Raw genomic sequence first — 18946 nt, forward strand, 5'->3', positions numbered from 1 at the left:
TGTCGCTGTTGAACTTGTTGTAATATTCCTTTAATTAAAAAAAATGAATTATTTGGAAGAAAAACAAAGTTAGACAATCATTATTGTGGTAAAGCCAAACTTTTACTCACTTTTTACTTTACAATCAGTTGATATTACCATTAGATCAGATTTAATGACTTTTCTATTTATGCTATGTGATTGCCACAAAGAAGCTATCTTGTTCTAAAGTGAAAGGTATTTCTGCAACAAGATGGTGCATTTTTGTTTTTTTTAAAGGACAGGTTTTTGATTAATCCCAAGAGAAAAGGGAGTTTTCAACATTTTCTAAATAACATCAATACTGCTTTTGAAATTAATAGTAATACGCCTCATATAGAGCAGCCTCTTGGTGATTTCTAGTTATATCTGGATATACATTGTGATTATACAGCAATGATAGTTTCATTAAAGTAAATCCATTTACATTACCAGTACGAACGAATAATCCACTTTTAAGAACACAATCAAGCAAAGAGTGGAGGATTTGGTCCTTCACATGGCCTCACAGGTGATAATGTACCTGGGCAGAGCTTGATAACCACTGAATATCACAGTGACGTCAGGTCCTCCGCTCACACTGTCATACAGCGTTTGGGGATCTGAATCTGTGGCAGGTGGCAGGATGAGACCTGGTTTACCCGGGGTGGACTTTCCCTTCAGCACGTTAGCCTCCACCAAGTACACGTATTCCTCCTCCTCCTCCTTTTGCAGCTTCCACACTTCCATGGCCTTTTTCACCGTGCCAGAAAAGTAGATGCCCTCTCCAAATGCTGGCTCTGTAGAGTATGTAGAGGAAAGTAAATAAATACATCAATAGTTATCTGAAGATAAGATGTTTTAAGGGTTTTCAAGGGGTTTCTAATCATCCAATAGCCTTCTAACGCGACTAGCAAACACGATGTACCATTAGAACACTGGAAATGTCCATATTCCATTAAAAAACAGACGTTTGCAGCTAGAATAGTCGTTTACCACATTAACAATGTATTGAGTGTATTTCTGATTCACTTCATGTTCAAAAAAAGTGCTTTTCCTTCAAAAATAAGGACATTTCTAAGTGACCCCAAACTTTTGAACTGTAGTGTATCACCCATCCCTACCAACACTTAAGATTAAACTAAGGTCAAGGTGGCTATTGTTGTCATTGTTTTGGATAAAAATAATGCTGTTGCTTTTCCCATGGAAACCCCAACCCAGCAGCACAGAGAATGACAAAGTGAGGGTAAAACTTAAAAGTGTCTATTTCAGCTGTACATACCTGCAGGTGGTGCACACGCTGTGTGGAATCCAATACGACTGACCATGTCACAGAACTGTGCAGGTATGCGCTGAAACATTTTATCAAAAGTAAAGCACCGTAGCTGCTTTTGCTTGACGTCAAATATCATCTCCAGCGCAGGGTTCTCCACCTTTTCCAACTGAAACACAATAAAAACCAACATTAGTGCAGCAGAGGTGAAAACTCTAAAGAGACGTAAGATAAATAAGAGAAGTCTGTACCTTCACCAGTCGCAGCCCGTCCTTTTTGAGTTCACTTGATCTGCATGTGAATTCAAAGTTTTGGCGATCGACTGTCTTCTTTTTAAAAACAGGCTCATTGTCATCGTTCATCTTAAGAATGGCACGCTCTTCTTCTCTGACAAACTCCCTCTGGACGTGGCAGAGCATGGCCTCCACCTTCACAGCAGCGACGGCGACATCCCATCGTTTCCCGTTCAACTTCATGTTTGAGTGACCTTTCTCAAAGGACTCCTCAATGATAATTCCCTTTTTGATCAGCAGGCACAGCTCCACGTATTCCTTCTTGCCAAAGTGCTGGATGAAGTTGTTGCGGACGGTGACGTTGCCAGAGGATTCGAGAAGGTCAGAGAGCCATCGCCTGGCCTCGCGTGTCAGCTCGTCGGACGTGCCGTTCAGGCTGATGTTCGGGGCAGGACGTTTGACATCATGGAAATGATCCGTGGGCATTTCAACTAGTGAAGGAGAAAACATAACTCGACAAGTTACTGCCACAATTTAGGATCACAGGCTTTATTACACCAGATAATCCTCTCATGCTGCATACTCTTGTATTTTATTGTATGTATTCTCCATATTTTATATCTTATACCTTTCGTTTGTGCTCCATTTGTCCTCACATTAAAAAGGTACATGTAAAATCTCTTCTGTCTCAGTGATATCAACAACTTCAGTACATGCAGGGCTGTAAAACTGTGATTATTTTTGACTCTGTGATTCGCAATATGAGATGTAATGGTAATGTTTACATTATTATTCACATTTTCTTATAAATAACACATTAAATGGTCATTTGACACACATATATAAACAATGTTTTTTTTTGTTTTTTTTAAATAATTGAAACAAGTTTTCAGATCTTTCCGCTTCTTAAAATGTGAATATTTTCTGGTGTTTGGTTTTGTTCCGTAAGCAAGTATTTGCTGAGGTTGACTTAATACTTAAATCTCAAAAGTAAATGATGGGACATCTTTAAAAGTGCGTAGAATATTAGAAACATTATGTCGTCACCCTGTGGAAAGTCGAGATTCTGTGCTCTTTGTCGGAGAGATCCCATCTCCTGCTCAAAAGCCTGGAAAGAGACAGACATTTAACACACAGTTATTCCAATGGGGCAGAGCAGCAAGAGTTAGCATTAAAAAAAAGGTATTCATGAGGATTTCCTGAACCTGACCAGTTTAGCACTTTAGTTGTGTGTTTATTCATAGACAAGTGAATAAGTTATGTGCCTTTTTGACCACTAACTACATACTAACACACACAATGCGTGTTCATGTTTATCATTGTGGGGGGGGGGGGGGAAAGATGTTAAAGAAACCTTAAATGTGTCTTTGTCAGATGGAAATATGACAAAAAAAACATCCAACTGGCTGAAGGACTTCGGGGCAAAATTAACCACTGCCTCTGACATGATTCGAGCTGCAACTTTCTTGTTGAACCCGAGCATTCCAGTGCCGATGGCGGGAAAGGCAATTGACCTGTGTTTATTTGAAACGGCCACCCATAAACAATCCGACACTGATGCGAAAAGGATCTGTAAAGAATGGAAAAATAGAGACACAAACATATATTAGCACAACCTTAAGTTGTAATATTATTATAAATATTATGTCCTTGTCTAACAGTGTGGTGAGAGCCTAGTCTTTCAGTTCAAGCCATTCATCATTACCAAATAGGCTTGTTTTGTGTGCATTGATATGTTGATTTGTTGTCTCTCATCTTTCCTTGTTACACGTAACATGTATAAATGCATATAGTATATGTAAGTATGTATGTGTAGAATTAGCAACTCTTACTATAAAGAAATAGAAGATATGATATTACAACAAAATATAAATGTAACAAGGAAGAAGAAAATAGTGCGTCTACTAATACTAAAAATCTGGTAGATGTTTATTATGTATGTATTATATGTGACTATCTATTACTCTTCCCTCCATGCCACATGAATTCAAACATGTAAATTACCGTTTCGGCTGAATGCTTTCCAATCTCGGTGCAAAAAGTATGATACACTTCTTTACATTGCAGGTGGTGGCCCTTCGTGGCGATGATATGTCCGTTTTTTGGGGCTTTTTTAATCTCCTCTTGTATTCCAGGACCTGCTTTCTGCAACAATGCCTTAGCAATTTGGCCACTGCTCAAATCACAGTCTGATGATGCAGTATTGACGATGACATCAGTCTGAAAATACAAAAATGTGTCAAAACAAGGATCTGTTAATACCAATGTATTCAGAGTGCTGGGAAAAGCAGATTTTAATTCTGAAAATATTTCACACTACACCTATTTTGCCAATTGAGGCAGGTAATGAAGAAATCAGAAATCAGAGACTCATACCTGCTGTTCCTCAATTTTACCATACGTCAGTGTCAGACGAACATTTCCGATGGGAACGGAAAGTGGCAAGGTTTTGGCCGCTCCTGCATAGCTGTGGGCCGTGGGTGTGTGGGAGGCTAGAATCTCACGACAGGCCTTCTCCATTGCCCTTACTGAGGGCTCGTCATTATTCACGAGGAGGATCTCCTCAGGACGATATCCATTGCTCAATTTGTCATAGTAGTCCTTCACAGTGGACACAATGGTTTCTGCACATAGCGGCAGTGGGAAGTTGAACAGTCCTGAGCTTATAGCAGGTATGGCGACAGTCTTTATACGGTGTTCCCGAACTTTGTCCAGAATGCTTCTGATGGCCATTTCCAGTTGCCCTTGAGCCAATGTAACCTCTGTCTTGCTGGGACGTGAAGACAGGCAAGGACCCACAGCATGGATTAGTTTCTTGCAAGGCAGGGACCCAGAATTACCAATAACTGCATCTCCTGTTTGCAATTCTCCATTCTGTTTAATATATTCATCACTGTCCTTTTGGACTTCTGGACCACCAGCAGTGGACAGAGCAGAAGCAAGGCCACCATAATGCTTAAGCTTGGAATTCGCAGCATTAACGACAGCATCCGCCTGCACATTGACGAGATCATTCTTCCACACAGTCACCGTTACAGCTCCACGCAGTGCACCAGTAAACCTTTTCTCTGGGACAACCTTTGGCTTCCTTTGCCATGAATCGGTTGGATCTTGTTCAAAATCCACACCCTCAATGATGGCCACACACCCAAATTTGCTGTGAAGGACATCAGTCAGATCGGGTCCACACTGTCTCACAATGTTGACCGTCGGCCCGTGGAGAGGAATGACTGGAGTAATCGTAGACATGGCCCCCGAATCAGAGCTATGACAAAAGAGGAACACATAGAGTGACTTCTGTGTTTGAGATATTTAATACTACGCATTCTCACATATTAGGGCTGGGTGACAAATCAATTAGAGCTGAAACGATTAATTGATTAATCGATTATGAATCAATTACTAAATTAATCGCCAACTATTTTGAAAATCGATTAATCGGTTTGAAGCCTTTTTCATGATTAAAACAAGATTTCTGATTTAGATTCTGTTTTAGCTTCTTAAAAGTGAATATTTTCATAGTCTTTGCTCCACATAACAAAGAAATCATTCAAACTGAATCATTTTGGTTTGTGGATAAAACAAGACATTCAAGAATATCGTAATTTCCTGGTTTGACAAACACTGATTAATGTTTTCTTTTAACATTTTCTGACATTTTATGGACCAACCGATTCATCGATTAATCGAGAAAATAATCGACAGATTAATCGATTACGAAAATAATCGTTAAGTTCAGCTCTAAAATCAATATATGTATATAATATATATATATATTGTCTTGAATAGCGAGGGAAGTTGAGAAAAGTACATGCATAAGTCTATTTTGATTTGTCATCATCCTAGAAGATTTAGTATGCTTTAGTTTTATAGTATTATATTATACGTATATGTATATATATACATATATGTATGTTTATATATATATATATATATATATATATATATATATATATATATGCACACACACACATACATATACACAAACCCACACACACACACACATATATATATATATATATATATATATATATAAACACAAATATTCAACAGAATACAATAAAAAATTCCCAATAGCACTTTTTCCTGGTATTTTTTCCAAGTGCTGTTATAATTTCCCCTCCAGCAGAGGGAGACAGGACCAACTACTGTGCGCTGTATACTACGACAACACAGCGTTTCATTTTATTTGACTTTTAATAACGTATATATTGGAAACCGTAGAGACGACAGACAGACAGACAGACAGACGTGCTCGTAGCTCAAAGCTAGTTCTCCTCACAAACATTCATTTCCGTCTCACTAGAGTCCAGAATGTTCCGTGTGTGCCTCGCACTGCACGTTTAAAAACAAAGTTAGCTTACGTGCCCCCACGGCTACAGTTAACGTCGTGTGCGTCAGTTTCTATATATACCTTCGTTTGTCTTTTTGTTTTACCCGTAGTATCTTTACCGTTAATGTGTTAGCTTTCTTTGTGGACGTTTTATAACCGCCGCCATCTTATGTTTGACATTATTCTTTCGGTTGTACACAACACGACACAACACGACACAACAAAACAGCACCTGTGCGTAGTGTTAAACTGCAGCCGTTCAGGTGAAGATATTCAGTTCAGCTAAGTTAACGTTCAACTTTACACAATAAGAACAACAATGCCGCAGCGTGTACTCACCTGCTGTAAGCTGGAAAGTACCGTGAAAGAGAAAGTACAACCCCAACTTATTGCGAACAACACGCGAACTCCGCTCTACATCACATCACGCTGTCATTTGCTGAGAAACAAAAGTGAAAGTAAGTACTCAGAGACACATTTACAGGACGACAGCAGACATGGCCGACGGTTATTCTCACCGTCTGCACGTCGAGTTCGAGAAAAACAACGCAGTGAAGTTAAAAAATAAGTTGACCAAATACTTTCAAAGCAGGAAAGCCAACGGCGGAGACTGTGAAGTGGAACATGAAAGCGGCAGCAGAACAGCAGTGCTGCGATTCCGCACACAGGGAGGTGAGTCCGCACCGGTGTAATTCACTCCAGGAAAAGCTTGTTGGCTCATAAAATGGCATAAAATGTTGGCCAGGTTAACTCAAAACGTAGACTGATGACTTTATCATCAAAATGTAATGTAGGGGATGTCGTATAGGATCAAAAAAATCAGAACGCATTCATATTTTTCATACATATTTTTTTTTAATCGATGTATCTGTTATTTTCTCAATTCGTTGTTGGTCCATATAATGTAAGAAAATAGTTAAAAAAAGAAAGAAAAAGAGAAAAGTTTAGTTTCACTCAATACGAAACTGATTACATCCGCAAATGTCAATTCCATATATGGTGTCAGAAAACAACAAAACTCATGTTAAAGGTATTGTTTGGCCTTTAGCGACATCTACTGGTGAAGTTGCATATTGCAGCTGAATATCTCACACCTCACCCTTCCTGCCTGAGCATGTTCAATGAAGTGTGGGGGAAAAAAAACAACTGTTTACAATATCACACATACTTTATAATACTATTAATGATGCAAAATGAATGTGTTAATGTCAAAAACAGACATTTATTTTAAATTACATCAATAATAGTGTGGACAACTGTAATTAAAAATTCGTACTAGGATGTCTAATTATTACTGTTATAATAAACATTGCTAACATAGCAAACATATATTCTAACATCTCGCTGGCAGCTGTGCCTTAGCTACACACTGTGTTTAAAAGACAGTGAGGTCGTGGGCCATGTTTTCATTATAACATGATATTAAGTGGGGGGGGGGGCGCATGTAATCGATTGGGGGGCCGCATGTTTGAGACCCCTGGTGTGGAGAGAGAGAAAACACAAAGAACCCACAAAAATATACATGCCTTTAGATATATTTAGATATCTACATAGTTTTGTTGAGTTTAATTTATTTGTTTTTTTATTTCAAGTTCACTCAGTGCTTCACTGGCCCATAAAGACTTGAGCCAGCACTGCGTGGTGTCACCAACATGTTTTAAAAACAGATTATTGCTGCATAAATCAAGTTTTATTACTTGATGTCACTTTTGTTTTTGTTTTTTAAGAGAAAACACAAAAAAAGGTTAGTATTATTTTCCACATAATACATTTTTGGAGGCTGGGGGATTTTAATCCCCCTCCAAAGTGTAAGTCTTTGATAAGTCCTTGTCCTTGATGACTATGAGTGTTGCATCAAAGTTAAACTATAATGCGTCAAAGTCATTTTAGTCTTTGACATATACAGGACTATTAAAAACAGAAAGCCCTCCAACATTATGTTATGTCTACACTAATTGTTTGTGGTATTTTGTAGCAAACTGGCATTTAAAGACTTGTGAATAAGAGGTGTGAATTATCATCTCCCCATAATCATCTCACCTCACTTCTTTTCATTCACAGACCAGATGAATGTTTTGGAGAAAGCAACACACGAGATCACTCTGACTAAAGGAGTCACTCTAAAAATGATGGTTCGCTTGCCTCCAGATGAGATAGCAGCACAGGTCAGTGGAAGCAAACAATGTTCACTCCTTTGTGAACCTCTGTTGTTTATCTTTAATGTTTTGCTTTGATGCTTAACATTTTCTTCTGTACCTCCGACTGACCCCTTCAATACCATCCTCCCAATAAGTGTTTGTGTGAGAATATAAAATGGCTCTTTACAGCTGATGTGTCGCTGATAATCTTGTGAGTCATCGCAATTATACTGTGCTGTATCTGTGTTTTTAAGTTTTTCTCACTTCCTGGTACACACTAACAAACCTGTTTTTATATCTTACACTCTTAGAAATAAAAGTGCCAGGTAGAACCATATATGGTTCTTTGGCTTGTCCTCATAGGAGAACCCTTTTTGGGAGGGTTCCACCAAGAACCCTTTTAAAACCCTTTATTCAGGAAAGGGATTTTAAAGGGTTCTCTGGATCAAAATGGTTCTTACTGGAACCATTTGTGTTACCAAGAACCATTGAAAAACCATTTCTTCTGGAAAGGGCTTTTCAAAAGCAAATGGTTCCAGGTAGAACCTCAGCCCTTGTAGAAGGAACCTTTTGGAATCCTTATTTCTAAGAGTGTAGTGAAGACACCTCATAGACATAATGCACCCTCTAGCCTCTTACATTAACCTTAACCATCACCATCGCAACTAAACCTAACCTAAAACCCAATTCTAACCCTAACCCCAGGTTTTTTAGCACTTTGAAGTTATGGGGCCCAGATAAAATGTACTCACAAAGGTTTTTTTGGACCTCACAAATATATAAATACAAGTAGACACACAACTCAAATTTGAGGTATACACCCAGAATTGTACATTAGTAAGAATGAAGTACAACATGCAAGTAAAACATATATATATATATATATATATATATATATATATATATATATATATATAGATCAATCAATTTGTGTAGTGTACAAAGACCTATGGCCTCTCCCTGCACTGTTACCGTCTATTTGTCTTCCTCTTTTCTTCTTTTTCTTTAAAATCAAACATTTTCAAGTTATGTGTCAAATGATCTTAAATCCTGACATAAGTTTGTGTGTGTGTTTTCTAAACAGGATCCATGTTCCCCTGATAAACTTGACAATAAATGTAAGTAGTTACTGGTGAAAATAAAACCAGCGTGTTTCTTTTTCTGCAACATTATTTTTTTTTGTTTGGTACTCCGCCTTTCACAGGGATGAATGATGTGTGTTCATTCACTTATTGTACTTTTCATGTCCTTTCAACAGCGGATGATGATCATGATGATGATGCACGAGAAGAGGAAGAGCCCTGCTCCACCTCAGCTGTTTTAGGGAACATTCCAGAGACCTTTGAAAGGGAGATGTTGGAGTTGCTGGTGGAACACATATTAAGGAATCCCGAGTCTCAGTGTGACCCCCCATGTTACACATTGGAAGTCATTCCCGAAATCTCGTCTACTGTGGTTACTTTCCAGGGGGCAAAAGGTAAAATTCACCCTCAACCCTCAGCTCCTCTTACCAAAGGTCTTGACAAAACTGATGTCTTTGTCTTTTCATCTCTATTTCACAGAAAACATGGACTTTGTGACACGCTGCTCTGAGAACAGGACATTTATAAGTAAGAGCCTGTCGGTCCGAGTTCTTGAAGTCACAAAGCAGGTTGCGGTGGAAGATATCCAAAATTTAAATGAAGATTACCTCCTGCTGTATTTTGAGAATGAAGGAGGGCATGTGGAAAACGTTGCGATCAATGAAGAGGAACAATCTGCCCTCATCACGTTTAAAGACGATAAAGGTAGTTATGTTGGATATTAGTGTGTCGGTGTACATGACAATCACAGACTGTTTGAAAATGATTGCAATTTTTTCTTCTATAGCTTTCCAGAAAATCATGAAGAAGAAGCATTGCATCGGAGAGAAAAATATAAAAGTTTTCCCTTTCTATAAATCATTGGCAACAGCCCTCTATGGCAAAGACAGGCCTTCCCTAAAACTCCCAGCTCCTGTCTCTGAACCCATTGACAGTGCTGTCTGGAGATACCTCAAGGAAAGTCAATCAGCAGCAAAGTCCATTCGCAGTGACTTAGCTAAACACTTCTGTGACGTAAACCTCGACCAATCTCCTGTGTGCTTGAGCCCCATGCCCTCGCTACGGAAGCAGATGGAAGCCAAAGCCATCGTCAGGGAGTGGAGGGACACTGTGAAGTCAGCCTTTGCGCAAGCTGTGTCGAAATTTAAATCCATGAAGTTTAGGCCCGAGTCAGATGTGTGGGAAGAGTGTGAGGAGAATTTCAGACAAACGCTACAGAATAAGGGTGTCGTTGTTGTGCCTGACAGAACCAGTGGTGTCTTAGCGGTGGCTGGCCTTGAAGACGATGTCAACAGTCTCGAGGACACCCTTTGTGAAGTCATAAAAGAAATCGTCAAACGGGTGCATAGGGAGAAATCGAGCATAACCCAAGTGATCAAAGTGCACCCTTCAGTATTCCACCTCTTGTGTCTAAAGGAAAGGTTGCTCAGCATGTACCCAGAACTGGAAATGTCATTCAGGACAGAGAGTTCAGCTTTGACGCTCACCGGCTTCAGCGATGAGATCTTGGAAGCACACAGATTCATATGCGATGCAACATGTTCACTGAAACGATCAAATTTGGAAATGGATAAATTTGTGCTTGATTTGTTGAAGGATGAAGAGGACGGTGAGCTTACAGATGCTCTCTTAACATCTAATGGAATAAATGCAGCATTCGAGATCAACGCACAGAAGGTGCAGCTTCTCGCTGTTTCAGATACAGATCTAAATGAAGCTACAGAACACCTGCAAGAGCTTCTGACGTCTCAGCACATTGATGTAGAAGATTGTACTATTCTGGAGAAGCCAGAGTGGAGGCAGTTAGTCAGTAAAGTAGAGAATGCCAACAGTAAGCCTTGCAAAAAACTCCAGATCCACAACACTGGCCAACAAGTTGTGGTGTGCGGTCACACGGACAGCGTTGTGAAAGTTAGCAGTGAGCTTCATAAGTTCTTAAAGCAGAATGCTCATGTTGAAGAAATGATTGTCGTCAAGCCCCACACCATAGTTGAATATCTTAAAAAACGCAAGTCATCCTGTGTGGAGGAAGTGAAAGGCAACGTGGTGGTTTCCTTCAGAAATGAAGCCATCTGTCTGAGTGGTTCTAGAGCTGAGGTCACACATTGCAAGAGGTCGGTTGAAGGCCTGGTCAGCTCTGTGTTCTTTGAAAGCTTGAAATTCTCCAAGCCTGCAGTCCGAACGTTCTTCCAGGAAAAAGAAATGATGTACGTTTCCTCTCTGTTGAATGAAACTGGCTGCCTGGTCCAACTGGTTGATGACACCAATGGTAAACACGATCACGGACCAAAACCTCTTTACAAAGTTCAGACATCTGATGGAGTGGAAATAGCCGTCTGTAAGGCAGATATGTGCAGTTACCCAGTGGATGCAGTTGTCAATTCTTCTAACCAAACCTTGAAACATGACGGAGGTCTCTCAGCAGCCCTGTTGAAAGCCGCTGGTCCCCAGCTGCAAGTTGAATGTGACCAAATAATTGCCTTGTCGGGGCAGCTCAAGCTCGGAGACTGTGTCATAACTGATGCAGGAGGGCAGCTTTGTTGCAAAAAAGTTATCCACGCGGTGGGACCAACATTTGATGCATCCCAGAAGTCTGTGGCACAATTGAGAAGAGCCGTTAAAGGAAGCTTAGACCTTGCTGAAAAGCATCACTTGAGCTCTGTTGCTCTGCCCACCATCAGCAGAATCCAGGGCTTTCCTCTCGATCTGTGTGCGACAACCATCGTCAAAGCAGTGAAGGAACACTGTGAGGAGTGTGATGATGATAACCTGAGGAAGATTTATTTGGTGGACAATGATGACACTGCTGTACAGGCAATGGAGAAAGCTCTTAGACTCGAGTTTAAAAACAACAGTGCCAGTCAGTCCCCAAGTCTTCCGGCTAAAGCTGCCAGTTCTCCATTTAAGAAACTTGTTGCATCTTCCTCATCTGACCCAAACCGCTTGGGTCAGGTGAAGACCAAAGAGGGCTTGGACATTATTCTTACAAAAGGAAAAATCCAGGAAGCCACGGTAAGTCAGATTGTCACATGAATGGTTGAAACATAGAATGAAGAACATGCAAGTGCTAACATTGTGTTATAACACATTCTCAGACGGAGGTGACTGTAAACACTGTGTTTGAAGATCTTGCTCTCAACAAAGGAGCAGTTTCACAAGCCATCCTCGGTGTGGCTGGACCCCAACTTCAGCTGCTGGTTAATGCCCAGAGTGCTCGTGGAAATATCGGTGAGATAATAGTGACGAATGGCTGCAAGCTGAAGAGCAAGCAAGTCTTTCATGCAGTTGCATCTAACTGGGACAAAGGACAAGGCGCCGCTGAAAAGGTAAACCCTTTGTTTAAGTGTGTTCAGTGATTGGTCTGCAGCAGACGTGTAAAAAGTCTGTTCAAGGAACCAATATTAATAGTACTTGACCTTTGCCTTGCAGACGTTGAGTTCCATTTTTAAGAGTTGCTTGGACAAGGCTGAGGATACTGGCCTGACCTCCATCTCCTTCCCAGCCATTGGCACAGGAAACCTGGGTTTCCCAAAAAACCTTGTGGCTTCTTTGCTGTTGAAAGAAATCTCAGCCTTTAGCAGTAAAAAGCAACCGAAGCACCTGAACACGGTTGTTATTACCCTTTATCCAAAAGACGCACAGACTATTCAGGTAAGGAAAGAAAACGAGCCCTTCACTGCTTTTGTGTTTCATTTCCAAGGAAACCTCAATGTGAAATAAGTGACATTTTAGCCTTTTCTTTTTAAAGTGCATTCATAATCCTTTGATTCTATCCACAGGCTTTTAGTGACGAGTTTATGAATGAGTTCCCGAGTGCCTCAGGTGGTTCAGTGTCGCAGAGTTCACCGCAAACTCTAGGTAGGTGACGGCTTCATTAATGATGATTCATTTGCTTAAATCAGTGATTCACAGTGTGGGTCTGAAATTCACTTCAGGTGGGCTGTGAGAGGTCATTAACAATAATGTATAAATACATTTTTTTTAATTAGAGAGGGAGAGAGAGAGACACTAGATAGAAATTAGTAGCATAACACACTAAGGAAATAATGATAACATTACAAAATCAACACTGATATGCATTTGTATATAAGTACAGTACCATTAGAGTTAGTTAACAACCACATAGAAAAGGTGATCTTGTTTATAACGGCTGTATCAGTTTATATTGGTTCTATCATGAACCAGAGTGTCTATCTGTATGTCTGTGTATTCGTGCATCCATGTTTATGTATGTGCGGAGGTTGTCACTTGGTGTGGTCGGTAAACCGTGGTGAAAACCGCGTCGCCGCCCCCCCAGCCCCCCGGGAGAAGACCGGCAGTAACCCAGGCACATGGAGCGTCCACCGGCCCCCCGGGCCAGGAGAGACCCGCAGCCGCCCGACCCAGGGCCAGCTGCAAGTCCACCCCGTACAAGACCAGGGCAGGGAGCCGCAGAGCCGGAGCACCCCCCCCCCCCCCAGAGCCCGCCCCAGGGGGGCAGGGGGCAACAGCACCACGGGCAGGCAGGCCCTGAGACCCCAGGCCCCCAGGTCAGCCCAGCCCACCACCAGGGACAGCAGAGCCTCCCCCAGACCGCCCCCCAGGAGGCAGGCCGGAGCCCGCCACAGCTATCCCCGACACCTACCCCGGAGCCAACCACACGACTTCTGTCCCAGAGGGGAGCAGGCAGAGGCTCACTTAGGGATCCCAGCCGGGGGTCCCCAAGGAACAGGAGACAGCAGGATCCCGGATCCGCCCCGGGCAAGCCCCCCCACACAGGCATGGATCAGAGGCCGAATGATCCGTCACGGCGGACCCCGCGCCCACCCGGCACAGGGACCCACCGTCCACCCAGGGCAAGGAGCCCAATGTCAGCCCCCGCCGAGCGACCAGCTCGCCCCCCCACCATCACCCTTCCCAGGAGTCATGTCAAGCCACGGCCAGGTCCCCCGGGGCTCCCCCCGACAGACCGACAGGGGAGGATGACAACACCCCGCTAATTAAATTATTTCAAATAATTATAAAATAAGTGGGTCTAGAATCATAACTGTCGACCCCTCACATTCTCACTGGAACATAATATGTTTCTTTCAATTGATTGAGCAGAACAGTTCCACAATTTAAACTGTGCTTAGGCATTCTTATGTTTGGAAATGGCAGACAAGTTGTTCATATTGTTTTGTTTGTTAATTAACTTAATTAACGCCGCGGGTTAATCCATTATTTGTCCTAAGGTCACTTCTCCAAAGTGGTCTCGACCTCGGGAGCACACGAGACCAAAATGAGAAGTGTGCTGATCCAGGCGGTCACAGGAGACATAACCAAGGAGACCAGTGAAGTCGTCGTCAACTCCTCAAATGAAGCCTTCTCTCTTAAGTCAGGTAAAATGACAGTGAGAACTGACTATCGTCATACTGGCTTAACATCAATACCGACTGAGCCCTCGAGTTACTTTGTGATGACTTCATGAGGTATATGACATATACTGTGTCTTTCTCTTCTCCAGGAGTATCCAAGGCTATTCTGGATGCAGCTGGTCCGGCTGTTGAAGCAGAATGCCAAACCATCGGTAAGCAAACATTTACACACTAGCTTCTTAACGACACCAGCCCCAGTATTAATGAAATATATATATATATATATATATATATATATATATATATATATATATATATATGCTTAGCGAGGGAAATTTTCCGTGATGTATGCACATGATGGGTTCATGATTTGTCGTCACCTGTACGTGTAGGTGCCCAGGCCAACGAAGGCATGATATTGACCCAGCCTGGTAACCTGAAGTGTAAGAAGATCCTCCACCTGGCCGGACAGACTGACCCAGTAAAAATCAATACTGTTGTGAAAGAAGCACTCCTAATGTGTGTGAAAAACTCCTTCACCTCGGTCTCATTTCCTGCCATTGGCACAGGTGAGATTTGTCAACTTATAGGTCTATAGAATCCTCAAATATTAGGATAGGATTAGGATAAGTTGTGTGTGTGTGTGTGTGTGTGTGTGTGTGTGTGTGTGTGTGTTCCAGTTATTACTCATTTTGTATATACTTAAAATGTGTTTATACACTCACATTATGGGGACTGGACTTCATTATCAAGTTTATGTATGGTTAGGTTGAGGTTTGGGTAAGAGTGGTCTTAGTTCGGGGTTAGGTTAAGGGTGTTTGGGTTAGGCCTTTAGTTTTTAGTTTTGACAGTGGAGGTTGAAGTCCAACAGTTCGGGACAAAATTAAAATTAAATCTTAAACATCATCCATCATGATTTTGCAAATTAAAAATATTTAAATTGATATTTCAAAGTAAGTGTTTGTTTTTATATATAGTTCCCAAGAAAAGGATCTATTCATAATAAAAAACAGACAGAAATACAATAGAATCAAAACATTACATCGATTATAACATAGAACACTAGACAAGCTTATACATCATTTATGTTGAATTTAATACATTTATTAATGTGATAAATATAATCTAAAACTGATAGTTATTTATTTGGCTCTTAATAAAAGTAATTTTGGCAGTTAGTATAATTGTTTATTATAGATTATTTTGTTTGCTGCAGAAATCATATTATAATAATATGTGCTGTGCCATTTTAGGTCAAGGCAATGTTCAGGCAAGGCAGGTGGCCAACGCCATGTTTGACGCAGTGACTGATGTTCTGAGCCAAAACACTTCGGTCTCCCTGAAGACAATTCGGATCGTTATTTTCCAGCCACAGATGCTGAACGACTTCCACAGTAGTATGGTCCAAAGAGAGCAAAGAGAAGCCCCCAAACTTAAAGATAAGGACAGCGGCTGGTTCGAGAGAGGCCTACGCACCCTCAAATGTAAGTACAGAGAAGAGAATCACAATTAGTTTCCCTACAGTTCCCCATCGTCATGCATTTTACTTTTTATGGATAGAAAGAGAATCCACAGCAGCCATTTTTGTGGAATATGTGATCAACATTATTTTTACTTAAGTTAAAGGTGCATTATGTAATAAATCTAAAGCAACTGGCCAAACAACCCCCCTAATATATCATAGAGACTCCACTACTGCTGTCTACCAATCATTGCAGTCAGTAGAGTCTCAGCTGCCGAGCAACCACGGGTTGCCAGTTACGTCTGCGCTACAGTGGCTGAGAAAACGAAACCTAAAAGACCTTGGTATTTTGAATTAGTGTGTAGTAACCGATTTTGGCCACATTCTTACATATGGCGCCATTAAATACTACTTGTTTTTTAAGATTTACAGTGAAAAACATTTTTGAAAACTAAATTAAAGTAAGAATAAAGCATGATTTTAAGTGGAATAGAACATATATATAAGTAGATAATTTGAAGTGCAGCCTCTGTATTGCTGGTAGCATTGTTTTAAATTAAGAGTTTGGTTTGTTCAGATCATGTATAATATTATCAATATATTTACTGATACATAGGTTTATGGTTAGGGTTCAATTAGGGTTAGGGAATGATATAAATTAATATAAAAATGAGCTCTTCCACATTTTTGTAGCTTTGATTTTGGACAGAAAAATACAAATGTGGAGGAGTTATGTTTTTCTCATACAGATACAGAGCCTTGTGGAAACAAGTTCATGTTATGACATTTCTAATGAAGACTGTGGAATATGTTCTTTCAGCATATATAAAAGGCGATGGTGCTGACAAACCACAGAATAGCGGAGGAGACCTCGCACCTGTGGAAGTCGAACCAACTTTCTTCCACATCTGCGGCGACAAAAAGGCTAGAGTTGACTCGGCCAAGAAGTGGATCACTGACCTGATAACCAGTGATCAAAACTCAAACGTTATTGCAGACCCCGCCGTCCTAAGCTTCTCTGACGCAGACCTTCAGCACATCGCTCACATCCAGAAGAGAGTGACCATAACGATCGACAAGGTCCAAGCCACGCTGACAATCGAGGGATTCAGCAAGAATGTCCTGGAGGCCACCAGTGTGATTATGAAAATGCTGAAGAAGGTGAAGGATGAGGAGGATCTGCAGAAGGACGTGGAGCTGGTGTGCACATTGGCAGACTGGCAGTACCAACAGCAGGGGAGTCTGTTTCAGAGTTTTGATTCCATGACAAACTTCCTGCTCGAGCAAGCATCGCTGAAGAAGCAACCAAATGTCAAAGTCACGGTACAGGGTCGCAGCTACACCGTCGCTTTGCCGAAAGGACCAGCCAGGGACAGCCAGGCCAATACTCTGCAGATAAAGAGAATTGACAAACTGAAAGGTATTTATAGAGACATCTTGACATTCTGTTTGTCAATCAAAGATAATAACTCAAGAGATGATAATCCGTCAAGTGTCTGCTTTTACCATAAATGAATTTCATTAACCAGGAGAAGAAGTACCGGCCCACTGGGATCCTATGCCAGCCAACACGTCGAGTCACCCCGTCACCATCGCGGCTGGAACACCCGAGTATGCGGAAGTGTTGACTCTGTTCCAGGCCTCTTGCAATCGCACCGTCACTAAGGTATCCCATATCTAACACGGTTTGCCCATTGTGGTGCTATTGATAAAACATAGCTGACACAGCTGCTGATATAAATGTGACAGGCGAGAGAGTATAAAGAGTATAATCTTTATCCTCAATAGTGACAATATTGTACCGACAGGTATCTGTGAAAACTGAACATTCAACCACTTTGCCCCCCCCCCCCCCTAATTTCTAAACTGCCTTCTCTAGATTGAGAGAATCCAGAACCCCGTGTTGTGGAAAAGCCTTCAGATCAAGAAGCGTGACATGGAGCAGAGGAACGGTCATCAGAACAACGAGAGGCGTCTCTTTCACGGCACCTGCCACACCACCATAAAAATGGTCAACGAACACGGCTTCAACAGGAGCTATGCAGGAAAGAACGGTGAGAAGTTTAATCAGACCTCAGACTTCATTAAGAGTAAGACAATTAATTGTAAGGACTGGGAGAAAAAAAATTGCATCAGTGGAAGTTATCAGCAGGCCCAAGACTTTATTGTGGCCCTAAGCAGAAATTTGAGTTAGTACTTTTAACCATAGAGGGCAGTAAAATCACAAAAGTGGCCTAGTATTAAGTGAAGCACATGACTTTACTGGACTTGGATTAAGCAAGTGAACCAGTTTTATAGCTTTATTTTGTTAAAAATTAGACCAGATATGAAAATGTGCACTATCGCCAGTCATCATCTTTTAACTCTATTCTCTGGATATGACCAATAGAAGTTGGAACCCTTGGTCCCAAATTTCTACTTTCTACACTGGATGGCCCAAAATATTTGCCATTGCTCTCAGACGCTAATTCTTCTCCTGTCCAATACTATTTTAAACCAGGTTATCTAACTTTCATTCTACATTACATTTTCAGCTGCCAATTTCGGCAACGGCACATACTTTGCCGTCAATGCGAACTACTCGGCCTCTGACACGTACTCTAAGCCGAATGCGGCTGGAGAGAAGTTCATGTACCTCTGCCGGGTGCTCACAGGGGATTTCACTGTTGGACAACAACACATGATCACGCCACCAGCCAAGGGCGCCGGCTCTGTTCAGATGTACGACAGCGTCGTGGACAGAGCGGGCAATCCCTGCATGTTTGTAATATTCCACGACACCCAGGCTTGTCCTGAGTATTTGATTACATTCAAATGACATCATAACAATTACACGTGCCTTAAAATGTTATGCTGCTCCTGGAAAGCATACCCTTATCATAACGTAGTACTTTCTTTTTTTTTAACTTTTATTTTTTTTTCATTTTTATTAAATCTACATAAAGTGGCTACAGTTAAATTTTGTTCTTTCCTGGTTTACAGGCTATCAGTAATAATCACAAGCCATGCACTCGTGTAACTGTCTCTGTATGAAGCCGAAAGACGTTATAAAATGAAAGTTGGTGAGTTTGTTTAACATTTTTGTCATCGTG

At 41.2% G+C, this 18946-nt stretch overlaps 2 protein-coding genes across 2 annotated transcripts; one reads left to right on the top strand and one right to left on the bottom strand.

Moving 5' to 3' along the window:
• Nucleotides 1-62: 62 nt before the first annotated feature.
• On the bottom strand, nucleotides 63-6491 carry parp9 (poly(ADP-ribose) polymerase family member 9). Its single transcript, XM_083908432.1, has 9 exons — nucleotides 6355-6491; nucleotides 6176-6275; nucleotides 3880-4768; nucleotides 3508-3723; nucleotides 2858-3073; nucleotides 2551-2611; nucleotides 1522-1994; nucleotides 1280-1439; nucleotides 63-797 (listed from the first exon to the last, which is right to left on the bottom strand). Exons 3-9 carry the CDS (start codon nucleotides 4750-4752, stop codon nucleotides 514-516), a joined length of 2283 nt encoding a protein of 760 aa, XP_083764558.1. The 5' UTR covers nucleotides 4753-4768; nucleotides 6176-6275; nucleotides 6355-6491; the 3' UTR covers nucleotides 63-513.
• On the top strand, nucleotides 6334-18946 carry parp14rs1 (poly(ADP-ribose) polymerase family member 14-related sequence 1; the record flags this gene model as incomplete). Its single annotated transcript, XM_083908434.1, has 17 exons — nucleotides 6334-6508; nucleotides 7898-8001; nucleotides 9059-9092; nucleotides 9233-9451; nucleotides 9537-9761; nucleotides 9844-12068; nucleotides 12152-12382; nucleotides 12486-12707; nucleotides 12836-12914; nucleotides 14270-14416; nucleotides 14542-14604; nucleotides 14785-14961; nucleotides 15646-15876; nucleotides 16675-17274; nucleotides 17384-17520; nucleotides 17734-17908; nucleotides 18389-18946. 17 exons carry the CDS (start codon nucleotides 6334-6336, stop codon nucleotides 18670-18672), a joined length of 5328 nt encoding a protein of 1775 aa, XP_083764560.1. The 3' UTR covers nucleotides 18673-18946.

Source organism: Microchirus variegatus (assembly GCF_963457635.1).
Source record: "Microchirus variegatus genome assembly, chromosome: 22".
In the NCBI taxonomy this organism is placed as follows: Eukaryota; Metazoa; Chordata; class Actinopteri; order Pleuronectiformes; family Soleidae; genus Microchirus; species Microchirus variegatus.

Bases quoted from the DNA above. Each gene is read 5' to 3' on its own strand.
- parp9 (XM_083908432.1), bottom strand. From the start codon at position 4,752: ATGTCTACGATTACTCCAGTCATTCCTCTCCACGGGCCGACGGTCAAC. The intron at 3,074-3,507 runs GTAATTTACATG...CATTCTTTACAG, and splicing joins GAAAGCATTCAGCCGAAACG to ATCCTTTTCGCATCAGTGTC. The intron at 798-1,279 runs GTATGTACAGCT...CATACTCTACAG, and splicing joins AGCGTGTGCACCACCTGCAG to AGCCAGCATTTGGAGAGGGC.